Source organism: Mytilus galloprovincialis, chromosome 7, assembly GCF_965363235.1.
Source record: "Mytilus galloprovincialis chromosome 7, xbMytGall1.hap1.1, whole genome shotgun sequence".
Taxonomy (NCBI): domain Eukaryota; kingdom Metazoa; phylum Mollusca; class Bivalvia; order Mytilida; family Mytilidae; genus Mytilus; species Mytilus galloprovincialis.
The window spans coordinates 78,105,190-78,118,806 of NC_134844.1; the positions used below are offsets into that span (position 1 = coordinate 78,105,190).

Sequence of the window (13,617 nt, forward strand, 5' to 3'; positions counted from 1 at the left end):
AATGTGTCTTCATTTTGGCTTAATCAATAAATTATTGAGATATGTAAAGAATTATGGGTACATTTTTATATTTTCCAAAATTAAAAAACACCACTTAAAACTTAATTAGTAACTTTTAATCTTAACTTTAACAATCATCTTTGAAAGCATCTAATTGAATATCAATAAAATGTCTTGTCCGTAGACATTATCAAAATGTATTTGTTTCCATTTTCCTCAAAGTTGAGCATCATTTGATAGATAAACCTGATAAAATGTATGTTTTTTTTTTCAAGATAACACTTTCAGCTATATCAAAATTAGGTTTTAATAATGCATTTCATTAAATATGAATACAATGTCTTGTCCGTAGACAAAACATATAAATTGTATTGCTAAGTTTGATTGTTTATTGTAAGAATTTGCATCAAGTTATTTTAATGTTCTATACACCAAAAGAAAGGGTTCTTTTGGAAGTTTTGTTATTTATAGATAATTTTAGATACAGTTTTATCAGATAAGATTAATGATCAAAGAAAGCTACTGTTGTTTGAAATAACTATGAGTCAAACATGTTCTTGTTATTTTTTTTTCAATTAAAATGTTTGATATTCAATAGTTCTAAACATATTTTGTTGTCTTTGTCATTGACCAAAAATCTGTCACTGGTGATCATGTCTTGTAGGCAACCATTAAAGAAAATTATACAGTTTTTAAACACCATTTATTTAATAAAAATATTAAATATTTCTTTCAAAAACTGCATGTAATTATATAAATGCTTCCAGTGTTAGCCTAACGATGGCAATTTTTCATAATTTAAACCATTTTTGAACCAAAATATCAAAAGAGTTTTTCCCTGAGGTGATACTCATTTTTGACTTCATGTGAAACACAAAATGCACATCTGATTGTGGCTAGGCCGATTAGTAATGAGCCAAAGTCCACAATAATTGTGTTGTTATCTTGCAAGCATCAACAGGGTCTGAATTGATAAAAATGAAGGATTTGATTTCTTAGAACCAAATAGTTTTCTCAATATATTGATCCAAATATCACACAGCACTTTAGTGTAGAAATTTTAGCAAACAATTACTATGTTTTGTGTCTCCCACATTGATTTTTTTTATTTAAGATGTGATAAACATGTACTCCTGCAAAATATTTGTTTAGTGTTACAAGCAGTAAAATCAAATATAAACAGGTGCCCCCATTCTCTTCGTCAATGTGTAAATATGCAAAAGTCAATGGTCTTGCATACTGAATTTTATCCCTTTAGTGAACTAACATGTATAAAGTGAAACCACCCTTATTTGCATATTGATAATATTGAACTTAAATTCAATGTTTACTACAAGCAAGAAAGTCAATTGGAGATAATGGAAGTAAAGAATAAAAAAAAAGATAGATAATAAGTTGTTCAAATGTTTAATTTTCTCAAAACTAAATAATTATATGGTCATGATGGTACAAGCAAAATCATTTTAACATATATTCTAATATAACTTAGTTTTTATTGATCAAATATGTATCTTAACCTTCTATTCAAAAGAGTGATTGCTTAGCATGCTTAGTAAAATGTACTTTAATAATATGTGACAAATACTTTTATAAAAAAAATAATAAGGAAATCTTGATATTCTCCTGTCTTTCTTTAAAGCCTATCTCCTATTACTTATAGAAAATTCATTTTCAGTCCCATCTGTTGATGTTGGTTTGGTTTTTTTTGGTTGTAAATATTTTTTTTGGTTGTAAATACCACTTCATTTCACAACCTGGCCCACTAGTGTCAGGTTGTTTCCTGTTGCAACTGTTAACAATGCTTTCCTACATATATATATATAGCTATCAATAGATGGTTTTCAAGTCAATTTAAGGTAGCAAATCTAATGACACAGCCAACTTTTGAGCAAAAGAACAGCATATAATCAGAACTTTCTGAGTGACGAGAGGTTAACTGGATGAGTCTTCACCATTTTCTGTTTTTTATTTCTGGTCCTTCATGGAGATTAACTGCACCAACTGTTTTAGGCATTTTGATTTTTCCAGTTACATTAACAGGTAAATCAAATCCTGATATTATCACACATTATTCTGTTTTATTTTCCTGTCGTTTACCAAAATCCATTTGGTCTACGGATTTATTAGGAATAAATTTTACCTTGCCGATGTTGTAGGCTTTCCTCAGTAGTATACCATCTTTTTCAACTCACAACTCATTAAAATCATTTATTCCTTCTAACTTGTGTGTTATCAGTTTGTGTTATGAGGTGTTGTTAGCACATTTAGAGACTTGACATCCAGCAACACCTGTGAACAGAAATAATAATGAGGGGAATTATAAACCGTTTCAAAGGTCATGTTTTCAACTTCAACAAAATGTGTGTACATTACAGCATAGATCAACATGATATTTTGAAGAAAAGAAAAACATTTTAAACTAGAGGCTCCAAGGAGCCTGTGTTGCTCACATGATATTTTTATTTACAATTGATGCATGGAATAATGCAACCTTTATACTTTTGCTCTAGTTTCAGAGATACATGTATGGAAAAGTCAAAAACTGCATTTTTTACCTATGTTCTATTTTTAGCCATGTCTGCCATGTTTTAGGCAGACAGGGTCACTGGACACATTTTACATTTTAAAAAAAAATAAATACCATAATTTTTATTTGGGTCCAAGTACATTTAAATTTGTCTCAGTTGTTTCAGGAAAGATTTTTGAAAAAAATTGCAAAAATTTACGAAAAATTGTAAAATTTGACTTTAAAGTGCAATAACTCCATATGAAGTCAATTGTCAATTTTGATCCTGTTCACTGATTTGTAGAGCTCACTTTGCTGAACGTTATTGCTGTTTACAGTTTATCTCTATCTATAACATTATTCAAACTAGAGGCTCTAAAGAGCCAGTGTCGCTCACCTTGGTCTATGTGAAGGAAGCAGATGGATTCATGACAAAATTGTGTTTTGGTGATGGTGATGTGTTTGTACATCTAACTTTACCGAAAATTCTTGCTGCTTACAATTATCTCTATCTATAATGAACTTGTACCAGTAGTTTCAGTGGAAAATGTTAGTAAAAATTTACAAATTTTATGAAAATTGTTAAAAATTGACTATAAAGGACAATAACTCCTTAGGGGGTCAATTGACCATTACAGTCATGTTGACTTATTTGTAAATCTTACTTTGCCGAACATGATTGCTGTTTACAGTTATTAATATCTCTATCTATAATAATATTCAAGATAATAACCAAAAAACAGCAAAATTTCCTTAAAATTACCAATTCAAAACGGGTTGTCTGATTCATCTGAAAATTTCAGGGCAGATAAATCATGACCTAATAAACAATTTTACCCCCATGTCAGATTTGCTCTAAATGCTTTTGTTTTTGAGTTACAAGCCAAAAACTGCATTTTACCCCTATCATCTATTTTTAGCCATGGCGGCCATCTTGGTTGGTTGGCCAAAATCCTGGACATACCCCACATCCCCAAATTATCATTAAAGAAATATAGTAAGTGTAAGTAAAAAAAAATTGTGCAAGAAAAAATATTGAATCATAATTTCCTGTTGATATGCACATCTGCATAGTATGTCCTTATTATCTACAAAGTTTCATGAAGTTCTGTTGTGTAGTTTCAGAGGAGTTACAATGACACTTTTGCAGAAGTACATTAACAATTTCGCTACTGAATTTATTTTTTTCGCGGGATTTCCTGGCCGAAATATATTTGCACGAGCCGTTTGCCTGACCGGGATTAATTTGACATGTGCTTCAGCAAAAACGACCTCGTAGTTTGGGTCATTGAAAACTCGGCAACCGTAGCGAGTTATGCGGTCAAATTTTGATAAAATGTAGATAAATATCATAGGTTGATCGTCCGTAACCTTTTCATAGAGTGAAAATTAGTTTACCTTAAAAACGCGTGTTGAAAACGTAGATTGATTGAGTCGGAAGATAATTTTTGTCATTGCCTACCGTCATGACCGTATATCACTTTCACTTCCATTCAGCAACATTTCTTAAGCACACGTGTGATTCGAAATTCTATTTCTATGAGCTACTGAATTATTTTCTTTCAAAACCCGTTTCCGTTTTCGTTTTCTTGGCAAAAATACTTGTAAATCGAGACTGTCGTTCACGTAGATTTTTGGCCACCATTTGTTTACGGTTTCGAAAGAAGAAAGATAACTCGGGTTCGAAAACGGACAATAACTCTTCCAGACGAGTTGTATAATACCCCCAGCCTTGATGTGCAATTACTGAACTAGTTAAAAATATTGTTTAACTGCAATAATAGTCGATGGGACTTCTTTACTTTATGACTTAATCCCAGTAATGCCTTAATTCTTCCACATGTGAATGAGATAAAGCTTTCCAATAAATAAAAGTTAGTAAATAAACCCATTAGGCCACACCAATTTGATTCCTTGTTCGACGGACCCGCCCGCACCTATTTTTTTCAAAACAGACTTTTTTTCTTTTTTTTTATATTCCCGCTTCCCGCATCCGGAAATGTAATCATGTCCATTTCCCGCACCGTTTTTTTTGTGTAAATATTATAAAAAGATATCAACATTTGTTTTTAAAATCACAGTCTAACCTGTATATGACGATTTTAAACATAAAAGCACCCCACCACTTTGTAAATATCTGTGAGAATATTTGTTTCAGCATGAAACCTATTTATCCAAAGCGGGAGTGCTCCGATATAAATTTATAACAGCGTAAAGAACAAAAAATTGGTTACTTTCCCCCTTACTTATATTCCCTATAAAAAAATTCGATGTTAGAATAAAGTACAAAGAACTTCTGAAGGATTTGCCTTCAACTGCAATTATATTGTATGCTGGCGAAACAAAACTATCCATAGCCGCTGCATGTTTATGCACCTGTCCTGATTGATTGAGGGACCTGTCGTTCAGCAGTTATCGTTTGTTGATGTTGTTCATTGGTATTTTCCCATTTGGATATACATGATATATAAATTAGATCGTTGGTTTTCCTGTTCGAATTGTGTACGCTAATAATTTTGGGGTCCTTTATAGCCTGCTGTTTGGTCTGTATCAAAGCCCTGTGTAAAAGGCCGTACTTTGACCTGTGTTTGTTATTATCAGGTTGAGAACAACCCTCCCTCAGACAAGGGGTCATTTTACTGATGTAGAAAAGAAAATAGAAATACCAAGGATTTGTATAGTTCTTCTATACAAAACCTTTGAAAACTTAGAATTTTGTACTCAAAAAGAGGAGAGTTACATCATATTTTAAACAACTTTTTCACTTATTTTGAATAATATTAAACTGTTAAAGTAAATGTGTTAAAATGGTTAAAGTCCAGGAATATTACAAAATTCTTGGACATGTTTTGACCATTTAATACCAGATAGATATATAGTTCTTTGAGAAAATATGAGCCCTTTTGTACAAACAAATATATTAAAACTTATATTGATCCCTCATAAAACATGTATTTACTAAAAAGGATATTAATAACATTAAGGGGTTGTCCCCAAACTGATTATGACTTGGATGGAGAATTGTCTCATTGTACAATAATAAATGATGAAATCTCAAGATTAATCAGAAGCAGCTGACAACACATTATGTTATTTCACTTTGGGGGAAAATCACTACCCTTCAACAAATTTTTTTTTCCCCTTCCCAATTCTAAAAAAATAATTTTCCCTTCCCTTCCAAAACAATTTTTTTTTTTCCACTTCCCTTCTTTTACAATATTTTTTTTAAATGAGAAAGAAAACGATTTGTTAAAATAAAATAATCATCTTGGCATTTTTATGTAAAATAATAAAGCTTTGAGATGTAACAACACATGTTTTATGAACCACACTATTTATAGACTCAGCTGTCAATTTTGTCAATATCCGGTTCTATTTTAAATGAAATTGGACTTTCGTTTTGTCGACCTTAGTACATACTGCAGTACAGCCTTTCAATGAAAAGAAAGAAAACCCGTAGCACTACAGACTCATGAGAGTGTCTGAAACGATGACAAAAGACTCTGACTCAATCGGTAATTAAAGGTTGACTGTCAAACGGCAACGAGAAATAATAATTTACAGTCGTGCACCTGATGGTGACAATCAAAGTCTTGATTTCAGATTGTTTTACAAATATCCTTCTCACAACTCCAAAATATACGTACAATAACTACTTTTGTTCAAGTTAAGCCACTTTCATGACCCCAGGTCAAGTTTTCTAAATGTTTCAACTCAAAATGAAACTTCTGACCACGATTGTTTATGATTCCGCCATTTTGTTTTTCACGAGTTTTTTTTCCCTCAACAATCTTTAAAAAAACATATTTCAACAGTGTTTTTACGCCCGATACTAAAATATCGAATGCATTTGATGTTTATCATAACATCCATGAAGCAACGGGGCCAAGAAACATGTTTAAACATTATTTTTACTGTTTGCACTGTGACCGTCTAAAAATAGAAATATTCGGCATCTACAACGGTGTGCCAAAAGGATACATTCGGCATGCGCGCGGGTGTACCAAAAGGATACATTCGGCATGAAAGGGTTAATTAAAGCAAATAAGTTCAAAGGGGAGTAACATAGAAAAAAATTGAATCGTAATTTCCTGTTGATATGCACATCTACATAGTTTGTCCTTATTATCTACCAAGTATCATAAAATTCTGTTGTGGGGGTAGGTATTATAAGGAACAGACAGACAAACAGTCAAGCAGATGGATACACAGACCAGAAAAATTATGTTAATATAATATCACACATGGGGCTTCAAACAACATGCCATGGATCATTTTATCCAATGCTTTAATTTTTTCTGTTAAATATGGGTTATGTAACATGTGCATTGGCGGATCCAGGGGGGGGGGGAGTCTTGGGGTTGCAACCCCCCCCCCCTTTTTTTTGGCCGATCAATGCATTTTAATGGGGACATATAGTTGAAACCCCCCTTTTTAAAATGGCTGGATCCGCCCCTGATGTGTATGTGAGCCTCAGTCTGTGACTCGTCTAACATTTTGTCATTATCATGTCAGATTTATTTGTGAAATGAAATTTACTTAAGAGAATCAGACTGTCTCTGAAATTGTGTATAGAACCAGATTTGCTTATTTTAACAGGTCACATTTAGATCGCGGTGAGTTTGTGTTGTAATTATGTTTTCTGTTTGAACAATGTACATTTTGTTAATTTACCTGTTCTAGAGTCAAGGACAGTTTTCATATCAGCTGCTGTTACAATGTTTTTTTCCAACTTGCAACCCAACTTTTTATCTTTTTGCGCTTATTTGCCATCTTTGAATCACAATATGACTTTCCTGCATGGGCCTCAGAGTAGCAATATCCCTGTATATTGATCCCTATGAAATATAAGATATTCATTACTCTGCAATTTAAATATACACAAAATAACTAAAAAGTATTGTATAAAAGTTTTATCACATTAGATTAAGGCAAACTACAGAAATAGGAAGAAAACTAAAAAAAATAGCAATTTTACCATTTGTAAAGGGGCATAACTTTAGAACGACTAAAGTGACGCCCCCAATATTCAAACTTGATTGTGTTTAGTGGTAATAAGCATTGTATAACAGTTTACTAACATTTGGTTAAGGCAATCTAAAGTTAACTATAGTTGTTAATTTCTGTGTCAATTTGGTCTCTTGTGGCGAGTTATCTCATTGGCAATCATACCACATCTTCTTTTCTGTATAAATAGTTAGAGTACAGACATACAGTGGTTGTTGTTTGTTTACAGTCTGTGCCAAAAACTATTTGAATAACTAGCCCTATGGGGTAGTAAAAAAAAAAAAATACTAGCCTGAATTTATATGTACTGGACCGGATAAAATCTGTGTCCCTGGTGAGGATCACGAAGTGATCCGAACCAGCTAGGGAGGTTTGGGGGCATGCCCCCCCAAGAAAATTTTGGAATATTAGATGTAAAATCCTGCATTCTGAGGTTACATTTTTGTGTATAAATCTTGTCAAAAATGTAGAGTTTTTTTTCCATGTTATATGAAAAATTCTACTTTCCTTCAATAAAAACCTTCTCAAAGCTGTTGACAAAACTGACTCCATTCTTTGAATTGAAGACAAACATGTAAATGTAAATTAAATGTATACATGTAGATATAAACCCCTTGCCATCACATATTGTTTATTCAAATTTGACTTTGGAAAGTTAAAGAGATCACTCTTTCTGATGCAGACCAAAAATAGAAGAAAGCTTATATCAATTGATTATATATTTATTCTTCATAATTTTTCATGATTTTTCATGATTTTTTTCAATTTGCTGAACAACTCCTGTTCAGCAAGTTCATTTTCATCTTCACTTTCTTCACCACTGTCCTCATCCTCATCTGTACTGCAATCTTCTTCTTGGTTGATAACAATCATCTGAAAAAAATATATATCAAAACCTTGTAATATTAATCATTTCAATTTGATGTGGATGTACATCATGGTTGAATACAAGTAAACTGCGAGCTACTGCTCACTGATGATACCCCCGCCGCAAGTGGATAATATTAATAGTGTAAAAATATGCAAGTGTTCGGTAAACAGGAAGTTGTCGAGTGATGAATCTGAAAACGCATCACACAGTATAGCTGACTTATATAAATCCTGAAACCAAATTTCAGAAATCCTTGTATTGTATTTCCTGAGAAAAATGTGACGAAAATTTTCAACTTGGCTATCATGTGTAAAATCATACAAGTGTTCGGTAAACAGGAAGTTGTCAAGTGATCAATCTGAAAACGCATCACACGGTATAGCTGACTTAGATAAACCCTGAAACCAAATTACAGAAATCCTTGTATTGTAGTTCCTGAGAAAAATGTGACGAAAATTTTCAACTTGGCTATCATGTGTAAAATCATACAAGTGTTCGGTAAACAGGAAGTTGTCAAGTGATCAATCTGAAAACGCATCACACAGTATAGCTGACTTAGATAAACCCTGAAACCAAATTACAGAAATCCTTGTATTGTAGTTCCTGAGAAAAATGTGACGAAAATTTGCAACTTGGCTATCATGTGTAAAATCATACAAGTGTTCGGTAAACAGGAAGTTGTCAAGTGATCAATCTGAAAACGCATCACACAGTATAGCTGACTTAGATAAACCCTGAAGCCAAATTTCAGAATTCCTTGTATTGTAGTTTCTGAAAAAAATGTGACGAAAATTTTCAACTTGGCTATCATGTGTAAAATCATACAAGTGTTCGGTAAACAGGAAGTTGTCAAGTGATCAATCTGAAAATGCATCACACGGTATAGCTGACTTAGATAAACCCTGAAACCAAATTTCAGAAATCCTTGTATTGTAGTTCCTGAGAAAAATGTGACGAAATTTTTGTGGGACGGACTGACTGACTGACGGACGGACTGATGGATGGACTGACGGACGGACAGACAGCGGTAAAACAGTACACCCCCCCTTTTTTAAAGCGGGGGTATAATTTAAAGCGGGGGTATAATAATTACAACAACTTTGGACTATAATAATTTGCATGATATATAGTAATTAGTTCTCTACAAAGAAAAATAATTTATGCTGTGTTGTGTATTAGAATTAAGATATTGCAGAAATTTATATCTTTGCTGGTTCTCATTCTTAAAAGTATTTATGGTTTTTTTTTAAATTACAAATATTTGAATGCTTTTATGAACTATGTGATGTATTTTAAATACAATAAATACCTGGATGTCTTGACCAGCAGCTGGTGTATCAATCTCATCATGACCAACCACAACAGTTTCTTGGTCGACTGTGTTTGTTTGGAGTGTCTCGGTTAACCGTGATGGTCTGGAATAGCCAACTCTTTTTCTTCTGTCTGAAGGGGTAATCTGAAACAGTACAAATTATTTAAAAAAAATAAACAGTGTTTGTCAGAAATTTTAATTAAGTTTACAATTATTCAGACTAATATGTAATCAAAGAGGAAACTTAAACTTATTAAAACTTTGTCTTGAAAGAGCTTAACAGCATGGGAGAAAATACATAAGACATTAAGTATGTGTTTTAAAAGGCATACAATGATACAGTGAACTGAGGACAGTAAGTATTGAAAATAAGTAAACAGGAATAAATTCAACTTTGAGCTAATATTATCCAATTTTTTCTGTCATGCAGACAAAAAAATAATTTTGAATGAACAATTACCATCCAGCTTTGGGTTAAACTGCTCAACATTAGCAGTCTCAATTTCGACTTGGATCAAGTCCTTCAATGTGTCCGTCTTCAAATGACCCCGCCTCTTGCCTTTGCTGAGTTTGGTTCTGCTGAATGTAGTTTCGTTATTGACACTTGTTGGTGGTAGACTGAGCAGAGCATCTATAACAAGCTTTATATTGTCAAGGCCATCCCTGAATGTTTCAAACACAGATCCCCATGTCAAGGCACCATCTATAAGTCTGTTACTGTACCTAAAAAATTAATACACAAAATTGTAAATATTCAATATCAGACATATATGGATATTTTATTTTTAAAAATATTAAGATGTTCAAGGCAAAAAATTGGAGTAAATGAATACAGAGTTAGGAGTTGTTTACCCTATAGGTAACATTAAGCTAAAATTAGTTTTTATAGAATAGAGAATGGAAACATTGTGCCAAAAAGACAACAACCCAAACAATGAGCAGAAACATTAATTACCTTTGATATATTAAAGATTTCAAAATGGCCCACTCTGTGTTAACTTCCTCTATATCCATGCCTGACCTTATTAAGGTGGACTTGAGATTTTTCGTTACAAGATGAATCTCATGGTCCCCATACTCTAAAATGACAAAAAAACTTATTCATTAAACATGTTAAAAAATGAGAAACATATTTTTGCTTGCACCATAAAACACAATTTGCTTATAGACTGAGATATTGATGATTACAGGTATTTATTTAATTACTTAGGGCTATTCCAGAAAAAAATGTATGGGAGGGTTGGAAAGCAGTTTTTGTCAGCACCCACCACCCAGACAATTGTAATTGAGAATTATAGTGCATTATAGCGTGAAAAGTTGCTCTGATACCCATCACCCATGTATTATTTTACAAAGTGCCTTCCAACCCCCCCCCCCCCCCCCCATACATTTTTTTCTGAAATAGCCCTTATTATAACCTGTACAATCAGAGACAGTTATGCTATGACATATATGCAATTACAAGATAACTTACTTGGGTTTGCATATTTTTAGAACTTCTGTAGTTGCTTTGATCTGTGCATGTCCATTATACAATGTTAGGTTCTGTTTCTGCAGAATCAAGGATAGTCTGTTCAAAGGTGATATGATTTCCTAAATGAAATGCAATTAATTAAAATTCAATACATATATAAGTTCGTCATATACATGGAAATTTAAATATGCAGTTCATATTCACATTCATTATTTGTAAAGCAGTAATTACATTGTACGTATAAGAGTAGTAACAATTGTCAAAAATCAAAACAGACATGTCAAGATAAAGAAAACCAAAAATCAATAAAGCAATCTTAAAAATATTTTGACTTCTAAATGTATGTTTTTAATAATGATTTATTATTCTACATGTATACCTTTAAATTTAACATGAATGTGACAACCGCTACATCAGTTAGAATTTTGGCAAGTCCTTCAGTTTTTGGATTTTCATGTGAAGCACTTTCTAGGTGAGCTTTAAATCCCCTGTAACCTTTGATAATAACATTTATTGCTCTAAGCATGTGTGGCATCCAACGAGTTCCTCCTACACGGGTTGGAAGTATTTTCGTCATGTTAAGTGCACTGAAAGCTCGTTTTAAGGCTTTCTTCTGTTTGGGACCTCTGCGGTACAAGTAGTAAAGACCTGTAAAATAGTTATTTGAAAATTTGACTTAAGACATCTTCTGTAAGACAAATTTATGTAAATAAATTTACATGATTAATAAATAAGGGTACAATGTATGCCATGGTGTATATGTATAAATTTTTGACATTAAATTGCTATACATCAATGCATGACATACATTGCATATGCATACATGTAAAATATAATAAGCTAAATGCATTTGAATTGAATGAACTAGGACTTTTTAATCATGATAATTATTAATTGTTTTATTGCCAAACATAATAACTTACCAAGAAGAAGAGTTATGGTTTTATCATACAATTTAGATGACTTAATAGCATCCTTAAAGCTTAACTCAACTCTGTGAGCCAAGCAATGAGTAACAACTATTTCTGGGTTTTCTCTTTTCATCAAAGCAGCCACACCATTTCTTATACCTGAAAAAAATATGTCTTTAAAACAAACTATTTTTGTAACATTACATTGACATTGTACATTAAATTAATTATAGACATATACTGTAAAAATGTTTTAATTCCTTTATCATGTTTAGAATTTTTTCAAATTCTATATGTTTACCACGGTCCATGTTTACTTTAAATCAATATGAAGGTCTAGATTGAGGTTCTTTCATTACACATGTTTCAGTATAATATTCTTTTAATTTTTTAGGTCATTTGTCTTTTCTTTATACCCATTATTTTGTATTCTTTATATTAGGCCAGGATTTTTTAATTTGTTGGTTTACGGATCCGCCGACCCGATTTTTCCAATTTCCAGAATAAAAATAAAATTGACTTTTCATTTTTTTTTATTCCCGCCGACCCTAACAAATGCATTATCCCTGAAAAATAATGAAATAATTTTTTTTTATGAAATGAAATGCATTAATCACTAACAAAATTGATAACACTTTCTGTTGTGAAAAAATAAAACTTCCAGTTTACGTTTCTAAAAATAGACAAATCAGTTATAACTGACCTTGAAATGTCGTTTGCGCAAATAATATTGCGGAACGAAACTTGTTTTTAAAACCAATTACACAATAAGTTCGTTTCCCTTATTTGTCATCAGTCCGTAAGATCATCATCTCATAGAAATAGACTTGTCCAAATGTGGACAGGGTAAAGGCATCAAGTTGAAGTACTGAGTATTATCAAATCATTTGGAATTTTCTTGTTTCATAGATAATAAAAAAATTATCGTCCATTTGGATAAAAAACGGGAATGCGAGACAACAGATTAACCCGATAATCTCGTTTTCCAGTGGACGAGTCTATTAGGTTTTCAACACGTGTGTTGAAACTTATTTCCGTACAACGTTTTTACATTTTTTTCTTTATCAGTTTTCGTGCTTGAAGATCATTATTCACCAAGTTTTCTGGAATTGATAAAGAGCTACGCGAATTTATTTTTCTTGTTTCTGATATGACGATTTAATTTCGTCTTTGTCCGTGCACCCCCCTTTTTTTACTGTAATTTATTAGACAATGTCATGCGATGTTTATAACATTTGAGCAATAATATTTCATCGAACTAAAATTTAAGAAATGATGATAAAATAGCATAACAAACATATTGTTAGAAAGGTGAAATATATATTGATTTTGCATATTTTTCTGTCTTCAAAGATGATTTTTTTTCTTTTTTTTTTCCCGACCGACCGATCCGACTTTTTCATGGGGAAAATCCGTAAACCATCAAATTAAAAAACCGTGGCCTTATATGAACATGATGAATGAAGGATTTCATGTTTATAAACTAGTACGTACATACACTGTCACACATATAGCTACAGAGAACATACACATATT

The 13,617-nt window shown here is 32.2% G+C and overlaps 1 protein-coding gene across 5 annotated transcripts; it reads right to left on the reverse strand.

The window, feature by feature from the left end:
* Positions 1-1,391: 1,391 nt before the first annotated feature.
* Positions 1,392-12,511, reverse strand: LOC143083720 (E3 SUMO-protein ligase KIAA1586-like). 5 transcript variants are annotated; one of them, XM_076260004.1, is made up of 8 exons: positions 12,094-12,511; positions 11,550-11,818; positions 11,171-11,289; positions 10,652-10,775; positions 10,157-10,419; positions 9,694-9,840; positions 7,181-8,386; positions 1,392-2,289 (listed from the first exon to the last, which is right to left on the reverse strand). In XM_076260004.1, the coding sequence occupies exons 4-6, from the start codon at positions 10,708-10,710 to the stop codon at positions 9,731-9,733; spliced, it is 432 nt and encodes a 143-aa protein (XP_076116119.1). In that variant the 5' UTR covers positions 10,711-10,775; positions 11,171-11,289; positions 11,550-11,818; positions 12,094-12,511; the 3' UTR covers positions 1,392-2,289; positions 7,181-8,386; positions 9,694-9,730. The 5 variants fall into 5 exon arrangements, with proteins under 5 accessions (XP_076116119.1, XP_076116117.1, XP_076116116.1 ...); XM_076260002.1 differs by lacking the exon at positions 10,652-10,775 and having other exon boundaries at positions 7,181-7,344; XM_076260001.1 differs by lacking the exon at positions 10,652-10,775.
* Between the last annotated feature and the right edge of the window lie 1,106 nt (positions 12,512-13,617).